General features: G+C 41.3%; 3 protein-coding genes across 6 annotated transcripts in view; 1 reads left to right on the top strand and 2 right to left on the bottom strand.

The window, feature by feature from the left end:
* Nucleotides 1-800: 800 nt before the first annotated feature.
* On the bottom strand, nt 801-9,191 carry LOC121895573 (YTH domain-containing family protein 1-like). The gene is made up of 6 exons (XM_042408870.1): nt 8,779-9,191; nt 7,929-7,953; nt 5,935-6,014; nt 3,752-5,404; nt 3,511-3,555; nt 801-3,280 (listed from the first exon to the last, which is right to left on the bottom strand). The coding sequence occupies exons 1-6, from the start codon at nt 8,803-8,805 to the stop codon at nt 3,254-3,256; spliced, it is 1,857 nt and encodes a 618-aa protein (XP_042264804.1). The 5' UTR covers nt 8,806-9,191; the 3' UTR covers nt 801-3,253.
* A 202-nt stretch (nt 9,192-9,393) lies between these two features.
* On the top strand, nt 9,394-14,000 carry birc7 (baculoviral IAP repeat containing 7). The gene is made up of 8 exons (XM_042408871.1): nt 9,394-10,197; nt 10,525-11,258; nt 11,768-11,867; nt 12,016-12,097; nt 12,250-12,295; nt 13,012-13,221; nt 13,413-13,478; nt 13,630-14,000. Exons 2-8 carry the CDS (start codon nt 10,718-10,720, stop codon nt 13,827-13,829), a joined length of 1,245 nt encoding a protein of 414 aa, XP_042264805.1. The 5' UTR covers nt 9,394-10,197; nt 10,525-10,717; the 3' UTR covers nt 13,830-14,000.
* A 78-nt stretch (nt 14,001-14,078) lies between these two features.
* Nucleotides 14,079-22,172, bottom strand: part of nkain4 (sodium/potassium transporting ATPase interacting 4) — a 55,140-nt gene continuing 47,046 nt past the window's right edge. For 3 of the 4 annotated variants that reach the window (XM_042408271.1, XM_042408273.1, XM_042408274.1), the window contains 2 exons: nt 17,322-17,406; nt 14,079-16,607 (listed from right to left, as the gene is read on the bottom strand). In XM_042408271.1, coding sequence (XP_042264205.1) covers nt 16,598-16,607; nt 17,322-17,406 — 95 coding nt within the window. In that variant the 3' untranslated portion in view covers nt 14,079-16,597. Of the gene's footprint in view, nt 16,608-17,321; nt 17,407-17,503; nt 19,135-22,172 lie in introns of those variants that run through there. The other variant, XM_042408275.1, reaches the window with a different exon arrangement.

The raw sequence follows: 22,172 nt of genomic DNA, 5'->3' as shown, positions 1-22,172 counted from the left end.
AAATAACCTCAATCTCCATTTCATATAAGATCACTTACAGTGTTTTTATTCCAGAAAGTGTTCTTTGCGTCATTTTGTGACTGGAGCGTCCCACCAGCAGTTCCTCCAAAATCAGGAAATCAGCACCACGGAGAGCTCCTGTGAAGGAAAGAAAAGAAAATCTTTTGACAGCTGTGGAGCAGATTTTATATTGTATTGCAAACCTGTGCTGAACACCAAAACAGGATGTGTACAGGGCATCTCAGGCTAAAGAATTAGTTCAGCAGGATTATCCAAAAAAAAATGGATTTGGCAAACACGTACATGGATTTGGACCTAAATCCTCAGCATTTAATTTTCAAAGTAATTCAAATAGCCACCAAAATATTCAATACCATGCACTTGTATACGGCGGATTTGAAATCTATTTAATACATCTTGTAAATACCACAAATATTAATCCCAGACAGCAGCGGTCCAGTTGTGTGATTGTTGTAGATCCCTGGAGCTTGTGGAAACAGAGGCCTCCTGAGAGAACAGTATAGTCAACTGTAGCATCGTGATGAAATAAGACAACAGAAAGCAACAATTCCAGGGGAGTAAAACCTTTAAGTGACATTTAAGCACTGGGACAGCCCTGCAGAGCTTCCTCTCTTTATATAAGGTCACTATATGTGGCTGTTTAGTTCCTAACAGATAATTCATGAGATCAAGACAAAGTAATTTCTGATTGGACAGTTTATTAAGGCTTGATTTCTTCTATAAAGAAAAACCAAGATAGATCTTTTGAACAAGTTAATATGCCCACTGCATCTGTGGTCTAGAAGATAATCAATATTTATTTAATATCTCATGTCATTAATCCTTTTGTAGTGTCGATACATACACTTTCATGGCTAACCGGACATCTCTCTATTGCAGCAAAAGATCCTCTGACAGTTATCACTGACGTGCATGTAAGCTCTGTACTATCATCACGAGTGGTTCATGCTTCCTGAGTGACTCAGTCTTCAGTGGCATCCTTTAGCTCCTCACCCCCCCCCCCCCCCCCCGACTCTCTTCTGCTGGACAGAGCGGTGTTGGTCAAAGGCAAACATGTGAAGGGCGTTCACCGTATTGCTTGGATCAACCTATCTATTGATTAGTGCAGGTTAAAAAAAAGGGAGAAGAGATGAAGAAGAAAGGATCCTGTTAAGAGGTCAGTTCTCTAGATTACAAGGGGATACACTAGCCAGGTAAAAAAAAAAAAAAAAAAAAATGCAACGCAGCTCCACACATCTGTGAATACAGTTGTGAAGCATACGATTCATACAAGTGACCTCTGCAAAGTGCAGTACTTCTGCCATCTCAACATTATAGGGGGTGAAGTTCTGACACAATCAAGATAGATAATAAAGCATAAACACCGTCTAAGGACCCAAAAAACCAAAAAACAGAAATTTGAGAATTGGGATTTGAATATTTGATTTGGTTACCACGAAGCTACATCAGATTTAAACGCTTAAACAGATACACAAAAATGTCAAAATGAGAAAAAAATCCCTTAACATGAAAGAGTATTAGCAGCATTTCTCTCTGCATTATGGTAACCTCGGAATCCACAAAATACGGAAGAGAAACAATTTCAAACTAATCAAATAGAGAGAGAGAGAGAGAGAGAACCCGCTGGTCTCAAAAAATAAATCTGCATCCTGGCTTTGAATGCTCTGAAATGACACGAAAAACAGGGGGACTGTCCTTTAAAACGGACCATTAACTAAACAACATCACCACTCTCACCACAGTCAAGCTGCAGGTTGGAAACAGTTTCAGCAGACTTACTATATATTCCAGCTTGCCATGCATGGGCACACACATCTATTAGTGACTTTTTTTTTTTAATATCCAATCTTTTTTCCATTAACATACCTGAAAGTACTTTACTGTATCATAATGGTTTCAGTCTAGAACAAACTATTTTTTTTTTTTTGCAACAACAACCAAAAAACACACAGAAACCACATTTCATTCTTATTTTTTTCTTACTCGATAGTAAATCAGTTACATTAATTTTTAGGTTATACATTTTTAGGCTTTCTCCATGAATATATAGGCTCCTACGTTAAAGCTTAGCATTACGACCAACATGATAGACTTAGCAAAACCAAATTCAAGGAAAGAAAAAAAAAAAAAAACAGAGGATTAAGACAGAATGATGGTGAATGGACAAATATGTGAACCCTCCCCCCATTTTGGAACAAAAATGCAAAAGCAACAATTCATTCAATGTAGCAGTTTACATCATTACATAATTCTGATTATAAAACAATTTAAAATGGTGGATGCGACAATTCTCTCAGACTGGGCTGCGTACACAAGCAGAATCTCCTGATGACGCATACAAAAACCCCTTCAAGACAAACATCAAAAAGAAAGCAAAGCAGAGGGGTGTGAAGGATGTCAATAGTACAATTTTTGATTTAAATGGTGAGAGTCCTGGTTGTGGAGGACACATCCGTTATTTCTTTCCCAGAGGCCTTTGCAATTCCTCCTTTGAAATGTCTCAAGTCCCGTGTGACTTCACACTATCCCTGATTTCTCCAGCAGTGTCACTGTTTGAGCAGTTCTTTTGAGAAGTCACCAATAATTAGAAAAAAAACATTAAGGCTCCAGAAAACAGGTTTCTGAAATGAAAATTGTCAGTAGTAAGCCAAAAAATAGAGATTTTGTCAATCTGAATGAAAAATAGATAAACCATTGAAGTTTTATTATCGCACAGTTCCAAGTCCGACATTGCCTTTGGGATCCTCCAACTCTGTTGGCACAGTTAAACCTCTATAGCATGGCAATGTTGCCCCCAAATGGACAAATAGGGGCAGGACACATCCGTTCCTGATTGTACTGAAATATAAAGTGGCAGATTTTTTTTTTTCCTCCATGGTGCAGTCAAACCCTGATTCAATTGGAAAGAGGAGGGGGTTGGGGGCAGGAGAGAGAAAACCAGTCTGGTGAGAGAAGAGTACGAGATGGTAAGAACGGGAAGAAAAATATATATTAAAAAAAAAAACTGAACTAAAGTGTGGTGGTGGCTAGGTAATACATGAAATCAGCTTGTTATCCCTGCACAAGAAGTGGGTGGTACATGGGGCAAAAAAAGCACAAGTCTCGACAATGGCAGAGATTCACCAGGATTAAATAGAAAAAAATGAAGGGCTTGGTTGCATTTTCATATTCTTCTGTCTCTTAAATCAAAAGTCCTAGTGTAACTGTTGATCAAGCCAAGGATAAATGTCTTCTATTGTTTATTCCTGTTTTGGCGCTCCTGTTTGGAAAAAGACAAAAGAAAAAACAATATTACACATACAAACATTACATAATAGCACAGTGAACTGCAGATTTTGATGATCAGATGTCTACATCTATCCATTTAAAGCAGTGATCAAATATCTAATATCTAAAATCTTCACTGTGTGATCAATGGCCATCAGAAAAAACCTTAATACTCCTGGAGTAGTCAATGACACTAACAAGAAGAATATGACAGTTGTTTACCTGATCCAACCGAGAGCGGTTCTGTATCTGAGGAGGTTCAAAAGTCTGTCAAAAGGAGCAAATAAGAGGAAACAGAAAAAAAAACAACAAGAATTAATCACAACTCAAGTCAAACAATCAAAAGAAAGTAGCATCTAAAAAAATGAGCATACACATACAATTTTTTTTTATTCTGTTCAAAAGGTGCCAAACACACATTTCTGATGTATTCAAGGTAACACAATGAGATGACTGCACCCACCTTGCGCACCTCCTCCTCTTCTTCCTGCCTTTTCTCATAATGGGAAAAGTCATCAAAGATGGAGGTGGTGTGTTTGTAGGTGGCGATGATCTTGAGCACCTGCTTGGCCTTCTCCAGAGGAACCTCCTGGGTGTCACGGGAGTTGGTCACTGGCTTGTTGTCGTTATTCTCCAGGCGGATATGGCGCAGCTGGCTATTAGGCACGTCCTTAACAAACAACCAGTCCACGTCAAACTTGCCCTTCCACTTGTCCTGTGCCCAAACACCAGCGCTGGTGCCATAGTCCACTGGTGAACGCATCTCTGCCACGCCGCAAAAATGACCACTGCCGTTGACACTGAACAGCAGGTACACAGGGCCTTTACCGTTCATGGCACGGAAGGCTGAGTCCAGCCGCTTGTTGCCGTGCTCCGTGCTGCACCAGATGGAGTACTTGATGGAGCGATGGATATCGTCCTCGGAGTAGCTCTTAATGATGAAAACGCGACCATTCTTCAGGTTCCATTCAAAGTCCTTGGGGTTGTAGCTGTGGGAGGCACGCAGCTTCTCTAGCACTGGATGGGACTCTCCACCGGGTCCCTGGCTGGCAGAAGTTTGGAGGCCGCTGTTTCCACCACCAACCACACCCATCACTCCACTACCGTCCTGGCCAGGGCCACCTTGCCCATAGCCTTGGTTACGGTTGCGTGGAGCAACCCAGCGGGTCTGGGGTTGTGGGGGCTGGGTGTGGTTTTGGTAGGGCTGAGGTGGTGGCTGATGCTGATGGTGCTGGTGATGGGGGGGCTGTAAGGCCATAGGCTGCATCTGGGGCTGCACCAAAGACTGTGGAGGGGGAGGCTGCATGGGTCCTTGCTGCATGGGGCCTTGAGGTGGCATGGCATGAGGCAGGCCAAGAGGCTGCTGCTGTTGCTGCAGTGGAGCTGTAGCTACTTTAGTCACTGGGCCCTTATCCCAGGTCCCAATGTTCATGTTGTGTTTGATAGGTGGTGGGGGCAGAGCTCCACCTGGATTGGGCATCCCTGGCTTCACCTTAGCTTTCAGCTGCTGCGGCTTGGCGGGTTTGCTTGCTATAGCAGCCCAGGAGGTGGGTTTGGGTGGGGGCATTCCAATAGGTGTGGCTCCATTCCCTGTGGCTGCCACCGTAGGTCCACCAATCACAGATCCCACAGCCTTGACTCCTGAACCCTGGCCAGTGACATCTCCTCCGAGCTTCAAACCAACCATACCCTGCTCCAGGCTGTTCATACCAGGGGCTTTGTTGAGGGTGTCACTGTGAAAGCCAGTCTGACCATCAGGCACCAGGGTGCCCCCCAGGGAGCTGGGAGGATAGCTGTAGCTGCCACCATACGCTGAACTTTGAGTCTGCTGGCCCTGGGAGCCACTTGTGCCCCAAGCAGAGAAGGCAGGGTTTTCTGGGAAAAAATTAAACCTGTGCGGGTAAATGCTGCTTCCCAAGCCCCCCGGCTGGCCAAACACTGTGTCCGGCATGAAGTGATGGTCTCCATTACTCAACGGTCCGTAAGGGGTGAGGTATGGAATAGGGGGGTCCCCGCCTGTCGACCAGGGAGCCTCACTGAGTGGGTACGGAAATCCGATGGAGGGGGCGTAGTAGCTGGACAGGTAGGGGTCGGTGATGGACTGGTAGCTGTTGTTCTAGATGAATAAAAGTCAGCAGAGCCACAACATTAGCAAGCGACTTACAGTTTGATTCAAAACTAGTCTATAAACTAAATAAAATTCTGCTAGCGCTACTTTATACACAATAGTACTTTTAAAAATAGTTTTCTAATCTACTTTGTATCCATCTTAGGGCTGGGCAATAATTTAGCTTAACTTAATATCATCAGAATACGATTCATATCATGTTTTAATTCTACAAATCTCTGCCGTACAGATAATGATTAAGAGAAAGTTCAAATTCAAATTTTTTGTATATACATATCAGTTATGTTCCATGTAATGTTATGTTCACAGTGGAACACAGTTCATGCTGAAATCAGTTTATTTATAGGTGATGCATCACATTTATCATATTGAGACATACATCGATCAGGAAATATCCTCAATAATACCAGTAATATGATTTGGATTCTAACCATATCATCTAGACTTAATCCATCTTTATTATATTAACATTTGTTCATTATTTGCAAGTTTCTTAAAATAGAGATACTGAGTGTTACCTGAGTTGATTGACTAGTGAGGTATGGCTCAAAGTCATTGTCATGGACAGTCTCCTTCTGATGCAGTGAACCATTTTGCACTGCAACAAAAAATTACATTAATGTACATTTAAATATACAGGTATGGGTGATAGAGTTGTTGTTGTTGTTTATATGCTATAAATAAATGAATAGATAAAAGGGACAGAGAGCAACAACCTGCTTTAGCCATTGTGCGCTGTACTAAGTTTCCAGTACAGCGCACAACAGATTTCAAGCGAAATCTGAGATGACACACTGTCACTAAATTATGTTATCCACATTAATCCATGCAGACATTAGTACATTTCCATTAATGTGTGGCTTCACTGTCATATTAGTAGTATATAAAGAGATACTGATCTATGAAAAGATAAACAACTCACATTTTTTGTACTCAAATCTGTCTGTCCATTTTGTATGTGCATGCATTCTTCCAAAAATAAATAAGATTGAAATAAATGAACTGAAAGACTCATGTCAGACTGCCCCGTGGCCCTTGAGATGAGCCCACCCTTCAGGTGAATGAGCCTGCGACCTGCTGAAAACCAGGCATGCAGGCAAAGAAAGACTCAAGACCTGCCTGTTACTCCAACAACTCCAGTGAATCAAAGATGACTTGAACATCATAAAAAAAAATACAATTACGAGGCCATAATAACACCCTCACCACTAATGTTAGCGAGGGACTTATGACAATAAATAACCACTAAATCATCCTGAACAAGAAGAGTGAGACTGGAAAATATATATATGTAATATATACTGAACTGCTAATTTATGTTTTATGCATCAAAACGTACATAGAAGCTTCTCAAACCACTCAAACCTATCTTCTATGTATGTTCCAAACAGTCAGTATTTTTCTGCAATAGTATTATAATCACTGCTTCTGTTTCAAATGACTTGTGCATATTAGAGTGCTCACTGGCCATGTTTCCGTTGGTCAGGAAAACTCCCCTTTCCTAGTTCACAAACCACTTTGACTAGGAGGTGGACTCTCTAATGTGGGCCAACCAAAATCCACGCCTGCTCCTGGACTCAACAGGGTAAGGATTGAGAGAGGTACCCGTGTATTTATCCAAATCTTGGAATATTATTGGAACATTCAAGTCAGCTACTTCAGAATTTTCACCACAGCTCTTTTGAGTCTCTGATGCTTGATTGTTTTGCCTCGGTTGTAAGTCGCTCTGGATAAAAGCGTAATGTAAATGTAACATCCTGAGAATGCAGACTGAAGTGTGGTTTGAAAACTTTCTGTTATCCCCAGTGAATCCAACCTGGCCACAACCTCCATTTTCTCTGAAATAACAATTACAGACATTTTGCAGACACCTTTCTAGGCTACAGGGGTTGAGTGTGTCATACTTAAAATACAGAATTGGCTGGAATATCAATATCCAAACCTCAAGAACCAAATATTTTACTTCTAAATGGCTACAGACTGCACCAGCATTGCGCAGGGAAAACTCGCTATGAGCACCATGGACATTTTCTTATCATGGATACTATCAGTAAATAAAGCAATAAAATATCTTCGCTCACAAGCCACAGTGTTAAAATGGTTATTCAATTTTACAGACAGCGGTGGCTAGAAGTTTCTGAAATTCACCTGCCCTTTTACTGACATGGTGGGTGTTGTAATCCAACATATACACTGTTATTAAACTCCTGACCCTGATACTGTTTGTGTCATAATCAATTTCTGAAGAACGTCAATCACGATACAGTCAACCAAATAATCAGAGGGAAGATATTTCCCTCTACATGTTAAAGTGACTTCTATTAATTTGTACATTTGTACCCAGTATACAATAATTGTTTTCCCCAAATGCTGTGTAGCCTGACAGTTGTGTAAATCAGAGCGAGATTAACAGTCCATGAAAAGCTGGTGTATGCAAGGCTGATTTAGTGGGAGAGAGAAGGCCCAGACTTAAATGTCCAAACTGTCTTGACTCTGTGATGCCACAGCTCACCTTTAGATGCTTGTCCCTTTGATCTCTGCATCCACGTTGGATCATGAAAAGAGAAAAGGGAGACGTGGTTATTTCCAGTTGGTTTGAGATTTCAAACACACACAGGTTGAGACCGTGTAAAGTCCCTTAATGTTACTTATTTGTTGTCCAGAGGCTGAACATAAGACTACTTCCTGAAGAGAGGCAATGCCAAACATCTACCTAACGTTATTCTCTGGTGAAAGCTGTCAAGATACTTACAGCTGTCTACAGGAGGTTACTGCCATTTATTTGGTGAATAAACACAATGTAGTGTGCGACTTGAGTTAGTTAAATAACCAGCTAACGCTTGCGTTAATTCACGCACAACTTCGCTAGCTTAATGTAGCCCCCCTTCAAAATGGCTTTCTAAACGCCAATTAATGCATCTTATAACTTTAGTTTGCCCAAACAGGCTGCGAGCATTTGGGTCAGTTTAAACACATGCAGGTATATGTGACACTTTCCGTTAAAAAGTTATGATTTACATAGTAAGTTAGCCTCTTGTGTGATTTTTTTTCACGTTAGCTTTAGGTTTCACGTCTTCAACCTTTTAAATAGGGAGTTTTTTCCTGCTACGTCGGTGGCACAATCATATAGTTTCACTTTGACAACTGTTTACACGTTAATGTACGAGTGTCATCCGTCTTAAACGCACATTAAAACATTTCACCGTTTCACGGAATGTGGCTAACTCGCTAGCTACATGCACCGGCCACCACCGTTCAGTGGCAAGCTAGCACTTCCGAGGAATAGCCATAGCCCAGTTAACTCGTTAGCAGACGGCTAGCGTGCAAGCTCTCTACAGGCGGTGGTGTTTCGTCCTTCCTACCTGAGGGTCAATGCTTGTGGCAGACATAATTCATTAAGCAAGTCCCTGGATTCTCACGGAGCCTGAGCTTTGTGTGACTGGATTTCAAGCCCCGTGATTTGAAAGCAAGTTCACAGCTCAGTTACAGTTAGCTATTCAGGCTAGTAGTTGTAGCTCAGGCTCAGCTGTGTGTTTTCCGCTGTGCTCGGATCCCAACTTCCAACAGTTCAAGTCTGTCGCCACGGATAGTCTGTCCGAAAGCAGTCACGTCCTGCACCTCGGGGGGTTTCAAGTTAAGCTTATGTGTCGCCGAATGGATCTCGAGTATTTCTATCCTTGGTCGCCTTTTACTTTGTCTTTTTTTTTATTCCAGAGAGAGAGCACCTCCTCAGTTACGTTAAAGCCCTGTACACTTCCCCAATGGCTGCTGCTCCATCCGGGCTTTGAGCCGCCGATGCAGTTCACGTCGCTCCCCGCGGGGGGGCAAAAGTTAGAAGCGTCCCTCAATTTAATGAAGTGCACAGATAATGCATGAGATAGAGTGACATAACACCCAACTCATAAACATTAATACTTCTTTTCTTTTTTCTCTTTTTTTAAGTTTGTCTCTTACTGATTTTGCTGCTATTTTCTGCAATCTCTGTGGGTGTAAACAACGCCAGCGGGGTATCAGCAGACTGTGTGTGGTTTTCTGCAGGGCGCCTCAGATCTGATACAGTTTAGTTCAGCAGTGCTCATGTGAGACCGAGCCTACTGGAATGTAAAAAATGGCATTAGGTACAAAAAGACCACAGTAAACTTTGCCATGTCATATATACCAGTCATATATATATCTAAGACATCAGTCAAATCCTTCAAGTGACTACACTCCACCTTTCTTCCAGCTCTTTTTGGCATGGGACCCCACTGAGATGAAGTCTTCAAATGTCAAATTCAAACTTGTAAAACAAAACACTGGAGCTATTTCTCATGAACTGGTTAGCCTCTGGCCTGCAGTAAATGAAATTACAATAGTTATTCTCTTTCACCAGCAGGAGGCAGCAATGATGCATCCACAACCCCACGAAACTCTGTCAAAGGTCAAATTTATAACTTATTGTATGGTCTTGTCTATGACGCCGGGTGTTTATTACACATAACACAGGCACTGTAAGAGCAGGTCATGTCCCATTTTGTGTAGATTATGTTTGGCCTTGTCAAGTTCTGTCAGCAACCTTACTACCTTCTTGAGTGCCTATTTCAAATGTTAACATCCTAAAATTGTAAAATAAATAAATAAATGTTATGTTACAGTGTAAAAGACCGCACAGCATATTATAGTATTTGTATCTTTAACTCTTCAGTCAACTCTTTCATCTTCACAATTAATCTCAGAAACTCAGGTGTAGAAGACTTACATCATCTAGGCCCTTGAAGACAGAAAACACCAACAGGGGAAAGGTTGGTGTTTTCACCAGTAGGATTAATAGGAAAAAGAGTCACTTTTGTGCTTGTTATATTTCAAAAGGTCAAGTTTTCTTTCCTACAAGAGATTAAGTCTACTGGCATTTGTTGAAATCCATTTGTCCCTAATGGAAAAGCACCACAGTACTCCCTGTATTGCTGTGAGCAGTTTATCAGTTAAGATGGTTTAAAGCTTAAGCTTAAAGTGACCTTCAGCTTAATGTTATTTTTTAACAACTCTGTTATAACCATTTGATAGTCATATTAGTTGTTAGGATATAGTACGCTTCTGAAATGATTCACATTGTTAGCCTTTTTCCTAAGAGGCGGAGCAACATGGCATGTTCAGGCTGTCATTCATTCAAGGATCAATGAGCATACATTCTGGCATTTGGTGGCTTTTCTGGAAAGCAGTCTCCTGTAGGCCGCTGTGCAGGCCCCCGCAGCTGATCATATTATTTCAGCTGGTTTGCTGCACTCACCTTCAGTGCGCGCTCCACTATGGACCGTAAAAGGGATGACTGGCACAGGACAAAAAGAGAAAGGAAAACCCACATGCCACAGAATGACGGATGACAGGAGTACTATGCTGCACATCCTTGAGGAGCCTCAGATGCGAAGGGAGGGGGAGAGACTTCGAACTTTTCAGAGCTGGCCGGCAGATGCACCTGTCACATCTGGAGACCTGGCCAAGGCGGGCTTCTTCTTTCTAGGCCCCGGGGATAAAGTCCAATGTTTCTGCTGTGGTGGGATTTTAAGATGCTGGGTACACGGGGACAGCCCGGCTGCCGAGCACAGGAGACATTTCCCCACTTGTAGTTTCATACTGGGTCAAGCTGTGGGAAATATTCCACTCCAGTTTGGATCCTCTGACTCTGTGGACGGCCAGCTGTTGAGTCAACTCCAGAGGATGACTATGGATGACCAGGGGACAGCTGGACAGGCAGTCTACCCTGAGATGGAGGCGGAGGATTCCCGGCTCACCACCTTCCACAACTGGCCCACAGAGGCCTCGGTCCAGCCAGACGTTCTCGCCAGAGCAGGATTTTTCTACACAGGTGCTCATTGTCTCACTATAAAGCCTAATGCCCTAATCATCTGCTTTCTTTAATATTTCGTGAGCAGCATTTGAGTATTATCAGTGAAACATTCAGCACTGACCCAGTCACTGCTAGAGTGACCTCTCTTTGTGAGAGAGTTCAGAGTACAATTGTCCTGCTGAGTCATGATGTTGTGGACAGAACAACCTGGACAAAGCTGGGGCTGCTAAAGAAGTAGAGCTCCACAGCTTCATGCAATACACAGGGTGTGGAAACAATATCATGAAAACCCATAATGTAGTCAAATAATAGTACTTTGTGAAGATAATAACGTTAGTTTTATTGAGACTGTGTCAGAGAGAGTCATTTCACAGGTTGTAGTTAACACATGACATTGATTGCTTGTAAAATGACAATATACATAGCCTGATTTTGTTAGTTCATTTAGGACAAAATGGGAGCGTTAAGAGATTTTCTGAGTCTCCGCCATTAGATTCTTCTCACAGTAGTCTCGTACATCCTGTCAGGTCACGGCGACAACGTCAAATGCTACTACTGTGATGGAGGGCTGAGGAACTGGGAGCCGGGAGACGACCCCTGGCAGGAACATGCCAAGTGGTTTCCACGGTAACAACAGGGCTCGTCACAGGCAGATATAAAGACATCAGTTGAATACATCATTTGCCTACTTTTGCATCAACAAATTGTCTTTGTTTTTTTGTTCTGCATTCATGCTTTTGCAGATTATAAAACAGCATCTTTGTGTTTTTCTCAGATGTGAGTTTTTAATCCAGTCAAGGGGGCAGGAGTATATCAGCAATATACAAGATGCTCATTTCCATCTGGGTGATACTATGGTGAGGACATTTATCCCTCTTATCCGCTCAGTATAAAACCTGTTTGGCAGACGTTATCATCACACATTAATAAATGACAGTTGTTGTCATTGCTGTATTGAAATCATTCATGGCTTTCATTATGTAAATTCAGAATATGTTTACTTTTCTAGGGTGGCTCACCGACATCCACAGGCAGAGATATTGGCTCCAGAAATGGTAAGTCAAATAACATTGAAACAAGGTGAGGAATGATGGGTAATAAGCTTGTACCTTTCTGCTTTGATGCCAGTAATCATCTTTGTGTATCCTGCGGTGCAAAGCATCAAAGTGTCAACACCCACTCTTGTGTGTTCACACACCAGGGGAAAGGTAAAGCAAACATTGCAAGTTTGCACTGCAGAATGTGCCGAGTGCAGAAAATAAAGGCTGCAACCAGTTGATTTAATTATTTGTAGATTAAACTGGGTGCACCAGTTTGGCTGAAACATGCATTTTAAGGATAGAAGCGTACCTTACACCAACACTACTTAAAATCTAAATTCTCTTTACCCATTTCCTGAAAATGAAATAACTGCATGTAAAAGTACCTGAGCTAATGTCTGGGTGGATTTCAGTGATTAGGGGGCGCTATGGATACCATTTGACTGTGCAGGGCAGTCATGAGAGGGCAATTATTCCATACAATGATGAAATCACAATTATAATCCATTTCAGCAGATATACAGAAGAGGTCTGTGCTTTGAAATGTTAATATATTTGGCAGACAAAGGTAAGCTGCTGTTTATTTTCCCACTTATGGAATAGATTGTTTACAGCGTGTGCTGCAAAACTGAACCTAACATCCTGTGGTAGATGTTTTGCCTTATCTGTGTCTGGTCCCTAGACTGCTTCTCTTGTTTTCCTCACTCTTCCCTTCCTTGCATTTCTCCCAGATATGGTTGGAGGTCTGGGAGCTTCGTCTGCCATGCTCTCCCCTGTGGTGCAGACTGTGCTCCAGATGGGCTTTGAAGCCAGCCTGGTAGAGAGTCTGGTTCAGACCAAGTACCTTTTGACAGGCCAGCACTACACTTCTGTGTCTGACCTAGTAACTGACGTACTGCAGGCGGAGGAGGAGGACAGACAGAGGGGGTCACAGAGCAGAGGTAACAGCCAAGCATTAATAAACACTTCAAATTCAATTTTCTGAAAGACCCAATTTGTCATTTTTGACTATGTATATTCATATATGTAAACCTGTAATGCAATGCAAAACGAGTAATAACCCAAATATCAATGTTACAATGGATTTCTGAGTTCATAATGTGGGTTTTCTTATCATGTTTGTGTCCCTCAGAGCCAGAGATGAGGCAAGGCTCCAGTGCAGGAGGTGTAAGGACACAAACACCCATCAGAGAGAGAGGTCAGAGGTCAACACTTAGAGGATTTGCAAGAGAAACAGTTCTTGTGCATAATAAATTACAGCATTGACCTGCTGACATATGATTGCTCTTTACAACAGTTGTGCATGTTTGATTATCTGTTTTTTTTTAAGTATGTGGTTTCTCCAACAGTGAAAGACCCCACTCCAGAAGAGCTCCTGAGGCAGCTGCAGGAGGAGAGGACCTGTAAAGTGTGCATGGACAAGCTGGTGTCCATCGTTTTCATCCCCTGTGGTCATCTGGTGGTGTGTGGTGACTGTGCCGCCAGCCTGCGTCACTGCCCCATCTGCAGAGCTGTCATCAGAGGCAGCGTTCGTGCCTTCATGTCCTAAGGCTGTAGTGAGAAGCCACCCCTATACAGGTGTTGCATGAGTGGCCTTCAGTTTTCCTCTGTACTCATTTTCCCTTTCACTGATGAAAATCAAGATTATTTTAGCTATTGCAGGTTGCTTGTGTTGTCAGAGTTTACCGATAATTTTCTATAATAAAAATTTTAAGCTGTTAAATGTGTGTATGTATGGTTATTGTTAATGTGAACTTGCAGCAACAGTTTTAAACACACATGATGACACACAAGATCATTAAAAGAGCACATTCTTTTATTAATAAAACACCTATTTACATGACCACAAAGCACAGTTCTGGATAAATTGGATTACACAATCAGATCACATGGGGTTTAGGGCAACACTGGACACAAAATAGAAGAGAGAAATACAAAAAAAGAGAGCTTTTCCACTTTCTATACAAAGAAAAAGAATTATCTACAAAGAGGTGGAATCTTTTTCAGTGGAGACTAGCACATACACAACCATAACAGGTTTAAACTAATTCCAGTCACCGGCGTTTAGGAAGAGGCTGTATTGCACTGAGAGGAAGACTAGTTTTTACATCATGATTTTAGTAGCTTTTGCTACTAATACTGATTATGTTACAATATGAGGTGCTTTGTGTTTTTACTACACACACACACCAGTTCACCTACCAGGAGTGCGTAAACTTTAAATAATAGAGACAATAATGACATAAATTATTGCATCTTGCCAACAGAGTAGTGACCAATCAGATCAAAATAGTTCACTTACATCATACTGAAATTAGTGGTCACGTGTCCAAGATGATTTTCACAATCATTGCATCATCATCATTGCAGTTTGTGGACTGTCTATCTGTCAGTGAAGAACATCTAATATCACAGAGAAATCTGACACCCAGCAGGATATTTTTGGGTGTCGACAACAGACAAAAACGACTGCGAACAGAATGAACAAAAAGCAACTTCTTTGTTCACAACTCTTTTGATCACAAAAAAAAAAGAAAGAGAAGCTAAGCAGACAGTTGCAAACTCAGCACCAAAACATGTTCCAGATTCAGATTTAGTGGGTGACAACATATCTTAAAACTAAATGATAAAGAGACGGACCAGGTGTAACTTTGAAAACATGCAGTAAGTAACAACCAGGGCAAAGCGCTGATTCCTCTAACATAATTACTTAGTAAAAACATACTATTTTGAGATTTAATGTTATCTGCAAACGGAAAAAAAAAAATAGTTTAAGACAAAACATGGAGACTTATGGAAGAGCAGTGCCGCACCTTGTACATGAACACTTTGAACACCAGAGGGCTGTAGTGATTCACACAAACAGCGAACTGGGGATCTGACTCAGGTTGACTTAAGTTCTGATTTTTCGAACATGAGCAAAGAAAAGTGCTACCAATCAGTTTAGAGAGATGTGACCCACGTGTGTGCACTTTTGTCTAAATGTTACTGGGTCAAAATAAAAAGAGATGTAAGCAGGAAACGACTTACAGTTACAGTTTAACCAGCTCATATGCAGCCAGTTGAAGAGTTTTGTCATTATTTTTATATGTTACACACATAATTACAATACAAACCCTGTAAAAACATGCTATAAAACAATCACAACTGAGACTATCACCATTGAGAATCCTAACTGTTGAACTGATCTGCTCAGGTATCACCATGCTACTTTTACACTGAAGACCATACCCATACAATTCAACACTGCTGTTTGCAATATGACTAGTAAAACAATTCCTATTGTTTCTTGAAGTTAAAAATAAGCTGTGTAACCTTTTCTTGAGTGTGTGTAATGATCATCCCTGTCAGCAGCAAGCTCTGCCAGCAGTTTAGAGGATAAGAACTGAAGTGAAAACAAAGCTTTCAGCACACCGTCTAACACAAACACCTGACACTTCAGAAACAATGACTTGGCTGTTGGTGAAAATAGTCACAATAATAAGACTCCGGAAATAAAAATTTAAGACTCACATGCCATTCCTTGTTTCTGAACACCTCTCATACGCTCTTCCTGCATTTCTGATAGTTCACATTTCACACTCTAAATTGTGAATTCTTCTTCCCCTTGTTTCATTATTTACATTTTCTATTTTTGACAGATGCCCCTGTAGGTTTGGTTCTTTTGTTCCCTCCCCTCCCCTCCACCTCTCCACTCCCTCCCTGCCTCTTCCTGCCTTGCTTGTGTATTTATGCACACAGATCCTGGCCTAAAGTAAACAGGCTGCGCACAATAGCTCATTCCACAGACTCCACTGTAATTCAGCCCTCCGGCCAAGATCTGAGCCAAACCAGCAATAACATGCTAAATCACTGCGTCCTCTAAGACACAGTACCACAAACTGGGAATGCTGGGCAGCTCCTGATTACATACACAATGTATTTATATGCCGTACATGTTCTATACAGTCATGTTCTTGGGCAGTAGTAAACCTTTATGGGCAGGTCACAGCATTGAGGCCTCAACAGAGAACTCAAGACAAAGAAAATGATTGATATTTCCCTAAATACACAATATGCGGCTTTGTTACACTGTAATCCCCCCCCTGTTCCCTGAACCCGTCATCCCTCCCCGGAAAACAATGAACCCTAACTGAGAAGTGTTGGCTTTTCTGGGCAGTGCACCAGTAAATGACATGTTTAAAGTACTGAAAAGATGAAATCAAGAGGGGGAGGAATGTCTGGCGTGCCCCAGTGCACTGGGACACTTGTGTCAAAACAGCCATTTTGTCTCCGTGGGAATTTGCTGTGTCACCTCCCTCCTGGACGCTCTTCTATTTACGTAGACCTGGAGGGAACAGAAACATGGAAAGGAAGAGCAGAGTCCTTAATGGTTGTTAGGCAATGCACAGACACGCACACATACGCACTTTCCTAGATGAATTGATCCAGGATACAACTCCCGGTAGGTTCGGGAAACGAAAACTTCCTCCCATTACAGACGGAGCTGATTAAACTGTCAAGAAGCTAATAAAATATTCATGTCATGTTGGCAGAGAATTATTACACGACATACCAGGCTTATTGTTATTAAGTTCCTCGTGCAGAGTAATTGATTAATCCAATTTTAGACAGAATTTTGTATGTTTTCCTTCATGTGATTCTATCAGTTACTGCTTGCGGGCATGAGGACATACACACGCTCCACACACACATACACACAAAAGATACCATGAGAGGCCTTCATGTTCCCTAAAGCCCTCTGACAGGATGTAGCACGTTTCAGAGAGTAGTTTACTCCACAGACTCAAAAATCTAGATACAGAGCAAGCAACCGCCTGCTACTAGCAAGTGTTGTGTTATAACTTCCTGGATCCTGATTAATGAATAGATTGAGGGAAAATGGGAAATGTGACCTTGAAGAGGAATAAATGAAAGTATTTGCAGGCAACAAAAATGTACTCGACCGCAAAAGGTAACGGATAATGTGGATTATGCACATGCTCTTACAGCCACATTTAAAAACAGACATATGGTTGGATGACAGCACATTCATACTTACAGGTACATGGGCTTTAAGAGGAGATGAGATGGTTTCTCATTGACATGGTAGAGTGGGAATGGGTCAAATCCACCAATAAAATCAACTGAAAACAAAGGATTAAACACATAAATTATGGAGTAAATCAAAAGACAGACAATAACAGAATAAATAAAAGGACATTAAAACAAAGATAAAAGTAGAAACTTAATGAGAAATGAAATGGAAACAAAAAATACAACAGGAACAGATGTAATGCAAAAATGTTGAAAGGTAGGCAGCTTGCCAAGAACAGTACATGCTTTAAATTTTTTTTTTTTTTTTGTAGTTTTAACTTTGACAAAAGTCCAACAAAACCCAACAAAAACAAAACTTTTTTTCATCTGTGCATCTGCCTCGAGCCGCAGGGAAAGCTCGGGAACAGGTGAAATCTGGCCAGCTGTCAAAATAGCCTGAGCCTTTTTATCGCTCAGAAACAGAGGTGACCTTCAGCCACCGACTGAATGTTCAACCCCTTCTGTTTATTTTCTCACTTAAGAGTTCAGACTCTAGGCGAGGTGCAGATGAGCTAACCCGTGCTATGTCGCCCGAGAGAGAGATAGGGGGACATGCGGGGGAGATATTTTGGAGATGAAGGGAAAAGGCTTGCGGCTCTTTGAGGGGACACAAAGGCTGAGTGGGAGAGAGAGCGGAGAAAGAGAGGGGAGGACAGGGGTGCGTCACGCTTGTCGGCCTGACTGACAGGGGGCCAGAGAGATTAGGTTGAAGGAGTGCAGCATGTCCAGGAGCTGTGAGCCTTCTGTAAACAGCGCGAGGGGAGAAACTGATATTGAACCTGATTTAGTGGGAAAAAAAAGACACCAAACAAATAGTAGCTTTAAGTTCGGGAGGGTGACAGAAAAATAGGCAGATCTGTTACTTTTCTGGGAACCAACAGCTGTGGGGGGAAAAAAACAGACACAAGCCAGCCATGGAAACTACTGTAAGGCCAAATCAGTTCCATCCTGATAAGAGGAGGCAGGGTGGTCTGCTGGATGCTGATAGATAGGCAGGATGAGTGCAGAGTGCCACAGGGGGCGACGTTGGGGGGGGGCGGCTGTCCCTTTCCTCTGACCCTTCCCTGGTTAAACTGGGATTCACCGTTTCATCTGCACACCATATACACACACACACACACACACATACAAAGACCTCTTCCCTGCTCTTTTCTGTACCAGTGATTTTCTCATTATAAGCAGGTGGGAATCCATCCCCTGCTATGATAAACTGTGCTGAGGAATACAGTTAGATGATAATGATTGCTACCATTTTTAGACACACTAGCAGCTCAGGCGATGCCTTCCTATCAGTCCATCTGTCAGTTTGGTCCACAGTGAAATACCATGACAACTAATGTATAGATTGACATGAAATTTCATTCTCTAGAGGATGAATCCTGATGATTTTGGTGATCTCCTGAGTTTTCATTTAGTGCCACAAACAGGTCAAATTTTACACTTGCAAGACGTCGAAGACTTCAGCTCATTAAAGGACACATTGAAAACCAAAAGACAAATTCCTGTCATGCATATTGTCATAATTAGCACAGGGAGATCTCTGAATATCCACCATGTTACAGTAAACCTGAGGACTGGTCAACAGGTGCACCTAAATACCACTAACTACACACTATATGGTCAAGAACTGATTATGAGACTTTCATTTCAGTGGTAAATAGAGCTTTTTTTTTGATACACTCACATATGTCAGGTGATATCAGGCATCCCACTGTAATGAGCTCCACTTTGCTGAGATGCTGGAGACTTGCTAAAGCAATCTGTTGTTTATGCTTGCTCTGTAAACAGCAAACAACACTTTGAAAATGAATGTGAAAAGCTCAAGTGGCCTAAAAAAAGATGATTTAACTTTTCTGGTGTTCTGGTATTTCAGTGTGGATGGCAAACTTTAAAAAAAAAAAAAAAATCATCTGAAAACACCAGTGAGGATGGAAAACATGCAGCATGAAACAGCGTATTTAATTTGTCCTCTCTAATGCGGACGGTGTCCTTGGAAACAGAAGTTGGAAGTGTATGTGATCCTCTAATAGTGAACTAGTTCAGTTTTTTTCCAGGCAGAGGAAGCAAGCTGGTTTTCACTTGTGTAGACACACACGAGAAATGAAAGGTATGTAGGTCAATAGTTAAGGCATCTATGTGGTGCCCCTAAACAAGCAGGGAGTACCGTAAGACGATTATGGTTCAGTTCAAGTGGAAAATGCTTGAAATCAGAGGACCTGTACTGAATCAAGAGACAGTCGATCTACAGTATAGCGCTGCATCTACGTGTGTGTGTGTGTGTGTGTGTGTGTGTGTGTGTGTGTGTGTGTGTGTGAGGGGTTGGCAAGTTGACAGTGGAATGAAACACAGGCACTGAGATAAAGGGAAAAAGACCAGGAGGGAAAGGCAGGGTTGGCGAAAATAAAAGAGCCTAGTGTGCAGACGATCGAGAAAAACAAGGAGAGACAAAGACAGACAGGGAGATAAAGGGCAGATAGACTGTTCAAGATTTTAGAACCTGTCTGTTAAGCTGGAAGAGATGAGATAGGAGACAGAGTTGTGGTCTCTCTCTCTCACTCTCTGTCTCTTACACACATACCACACACACAAACACACATATATACACACGATATTTAAGGAGGCTCCTTGTGGTTGGCTCCATTCTGCTATACTACATCTCTATCTTCACCAGGGGCGCCGCATTAATTTCAGAAGTACGGGGGCCAAAAAGTGTGTGTGTATGTATGTGTGTGTATGTGTGTGTGTTAAGGGCAGAACAATTAATCCTAATATTATCTAAATTACAATATGGCCAAGTTCAATATCCAAATCGCAGAGGCTGCAATTTTTTGATAAAGGTAAAACATGTGACAAAACACCATTATAAATGAAGCACTGTGGTGCCTACAAATCTTGTTTTCCAGATGTAAGAAAACATGTTTCTTTGGTACAGACCCCAACAAATGTCACATCATCATGATTTTAAGTTTAGTTTAGTTTTTTTCAGTGAGAATGGAAATTGTAATGCAAAAAAGATCATTCACACTAATTGTGAGTCATGTTGCAATTGTAATATCTGTCAAAATAATCGCAATATGACTTTTTTTTTTACCATACTGTGCCCTAGTGTGTGTTAGTGTGTGTGTATCTGTAGCGGTTGATAGACCGGACACGCTTGCACCACAGGGTGGCAGTATAATTCCAAACACAAAGCAGCTAATTAGTGTTTGTGGGATTAGATACAAGCCTTTTTGTTCAATTACCCAAAACTACGAGTTTACAGGACAGTACCGTTTCTGTTTTCAATGCAATATCATGATTTAACCAATTCACACGAACTTTCAAAACGTGTGTGTTGATTGGCTGGTTGCCTGCCGTTTAAAATATAAATATTCTTCCTGTTCTATGTTTTTATTTTACCTAATGTCTTAGAGTGGAAGGTAATGATTGCAACATCCTTTTACCGTAAGTGTTGCAATATAGGGGCATTTGCAGGGATACAGTGATTGGCGACAATCCGGACCCCCGGATTGATCACTGTATCCCGGGCACCGGACTACTTCCAGCACCCTCAGTCTTCACACATCATTACACAGCCATCAGTGCTATACAGAGTACTCATTTACTTTAAGGACCAATTTAACCGTTTTATGCTTAGTTATTTTGCATATGAAAACTTCAGGTAGGTTTGATTGAGAATGTATTCAAAGTTAATCATCCATGTAAAGAGGAGAGAAGCGAAAGACCAGGAGAGCCACTGGAATATTTGCCTGTGCTGATTATGTTTAAATGACAAAAACAGACATTTGAGTTTATTTCTGCCTTATCAATGACTGTGTGTCTGTTTTAAACCCTCATTATTTGTCTTGGTCACTGAAACTGTCAATCTCCAATTCTGTCACATGATGTCCTGTGCTGCCCTTTCTCTGTAAATAACTGTGATATTCAGTCACGCACTAACCCGTTCACTCATTCATAACGTCCGCTATCCAATCAATTTAATTCATATGATGAAGAAAAAAAGCTTGAAATGTGCGTCTACTTACAACTTAATATGTCTCCTGCAACTATTAGTTCATATTTACATCAAAATGCAGGTTAAAAAGTTGTGTGGAGCTATGCTTTTCTTGATTCTAGCGTAATCTGCTATTCTTTGTCTAATTTCTGGAAACATGTTGATTTACATTAGAAATAGGCCATGTTTTAATATTATTATTATTACTATATTTTTAATAAAATAATATTTTTAAGATTAAATAATAAAACAATGACTTTAGAGGATGTTTTTGCTGTGTTTCGGTCTTTTTCACAGCAGACATTTTGACTTGTCATAGTAGATAAGGCAGGTGTTCCTTAACATTGAAATAAATCACACAGTTCTCTGTGGGCAAAAGAGTTTTACTCAGTTTTTGAGGGGGTGGATATTCTGTATATCTGCAGGAATAATCTGTGCTGTAATCTTAACCATTAAAAATAAGCTTTCACTGAAATTGTAGAAAAAGTGGTTTGAAAATGTTCTGTCAAAGCCAAAATTAAGGACATATTTGCATATCAAACAGAATTTTGGCCCTGAATTATGTGTTACATCTCATTTATCTAGAAGTCAGTTGAAAGCTGGTATTCTTCCTCTGGCCATTGAGGTTGGTTGATTCAAAAGTTTTCCAGAGGAAAACAGATTGTGTGAGCTGTGTGATTTGGGTGAAGTGGAAAATGAGTCCCATTTTCTGATGACTTGAGAGAGTTACTGTTCTATGAAATTGCTTGACAAAACCCTGAAATATTCTTGTGTTCAGATGAGCAACAACTGGAATGGCTGTTTAATTTCGATGTGTTTAAA

Source organism: Thunnus maccoyii, chromosome 4 (assembly GCF_910596095.1).
Source record: "Thunnus maccoyii chromosome 4, fThuMac1.1, whole genome shotgun sequence".
Lineage (NCBI taxonomy): Eukaryota > Metazoa > Chordata > Actinopteri > Scombriformes > Scombridae > Thunnus > Thunnus maccoyii.
Note: the sequence above shows the minus strand (reverse complement) of the source record. Positions and strands in the feature narration are given on the sequence as shown.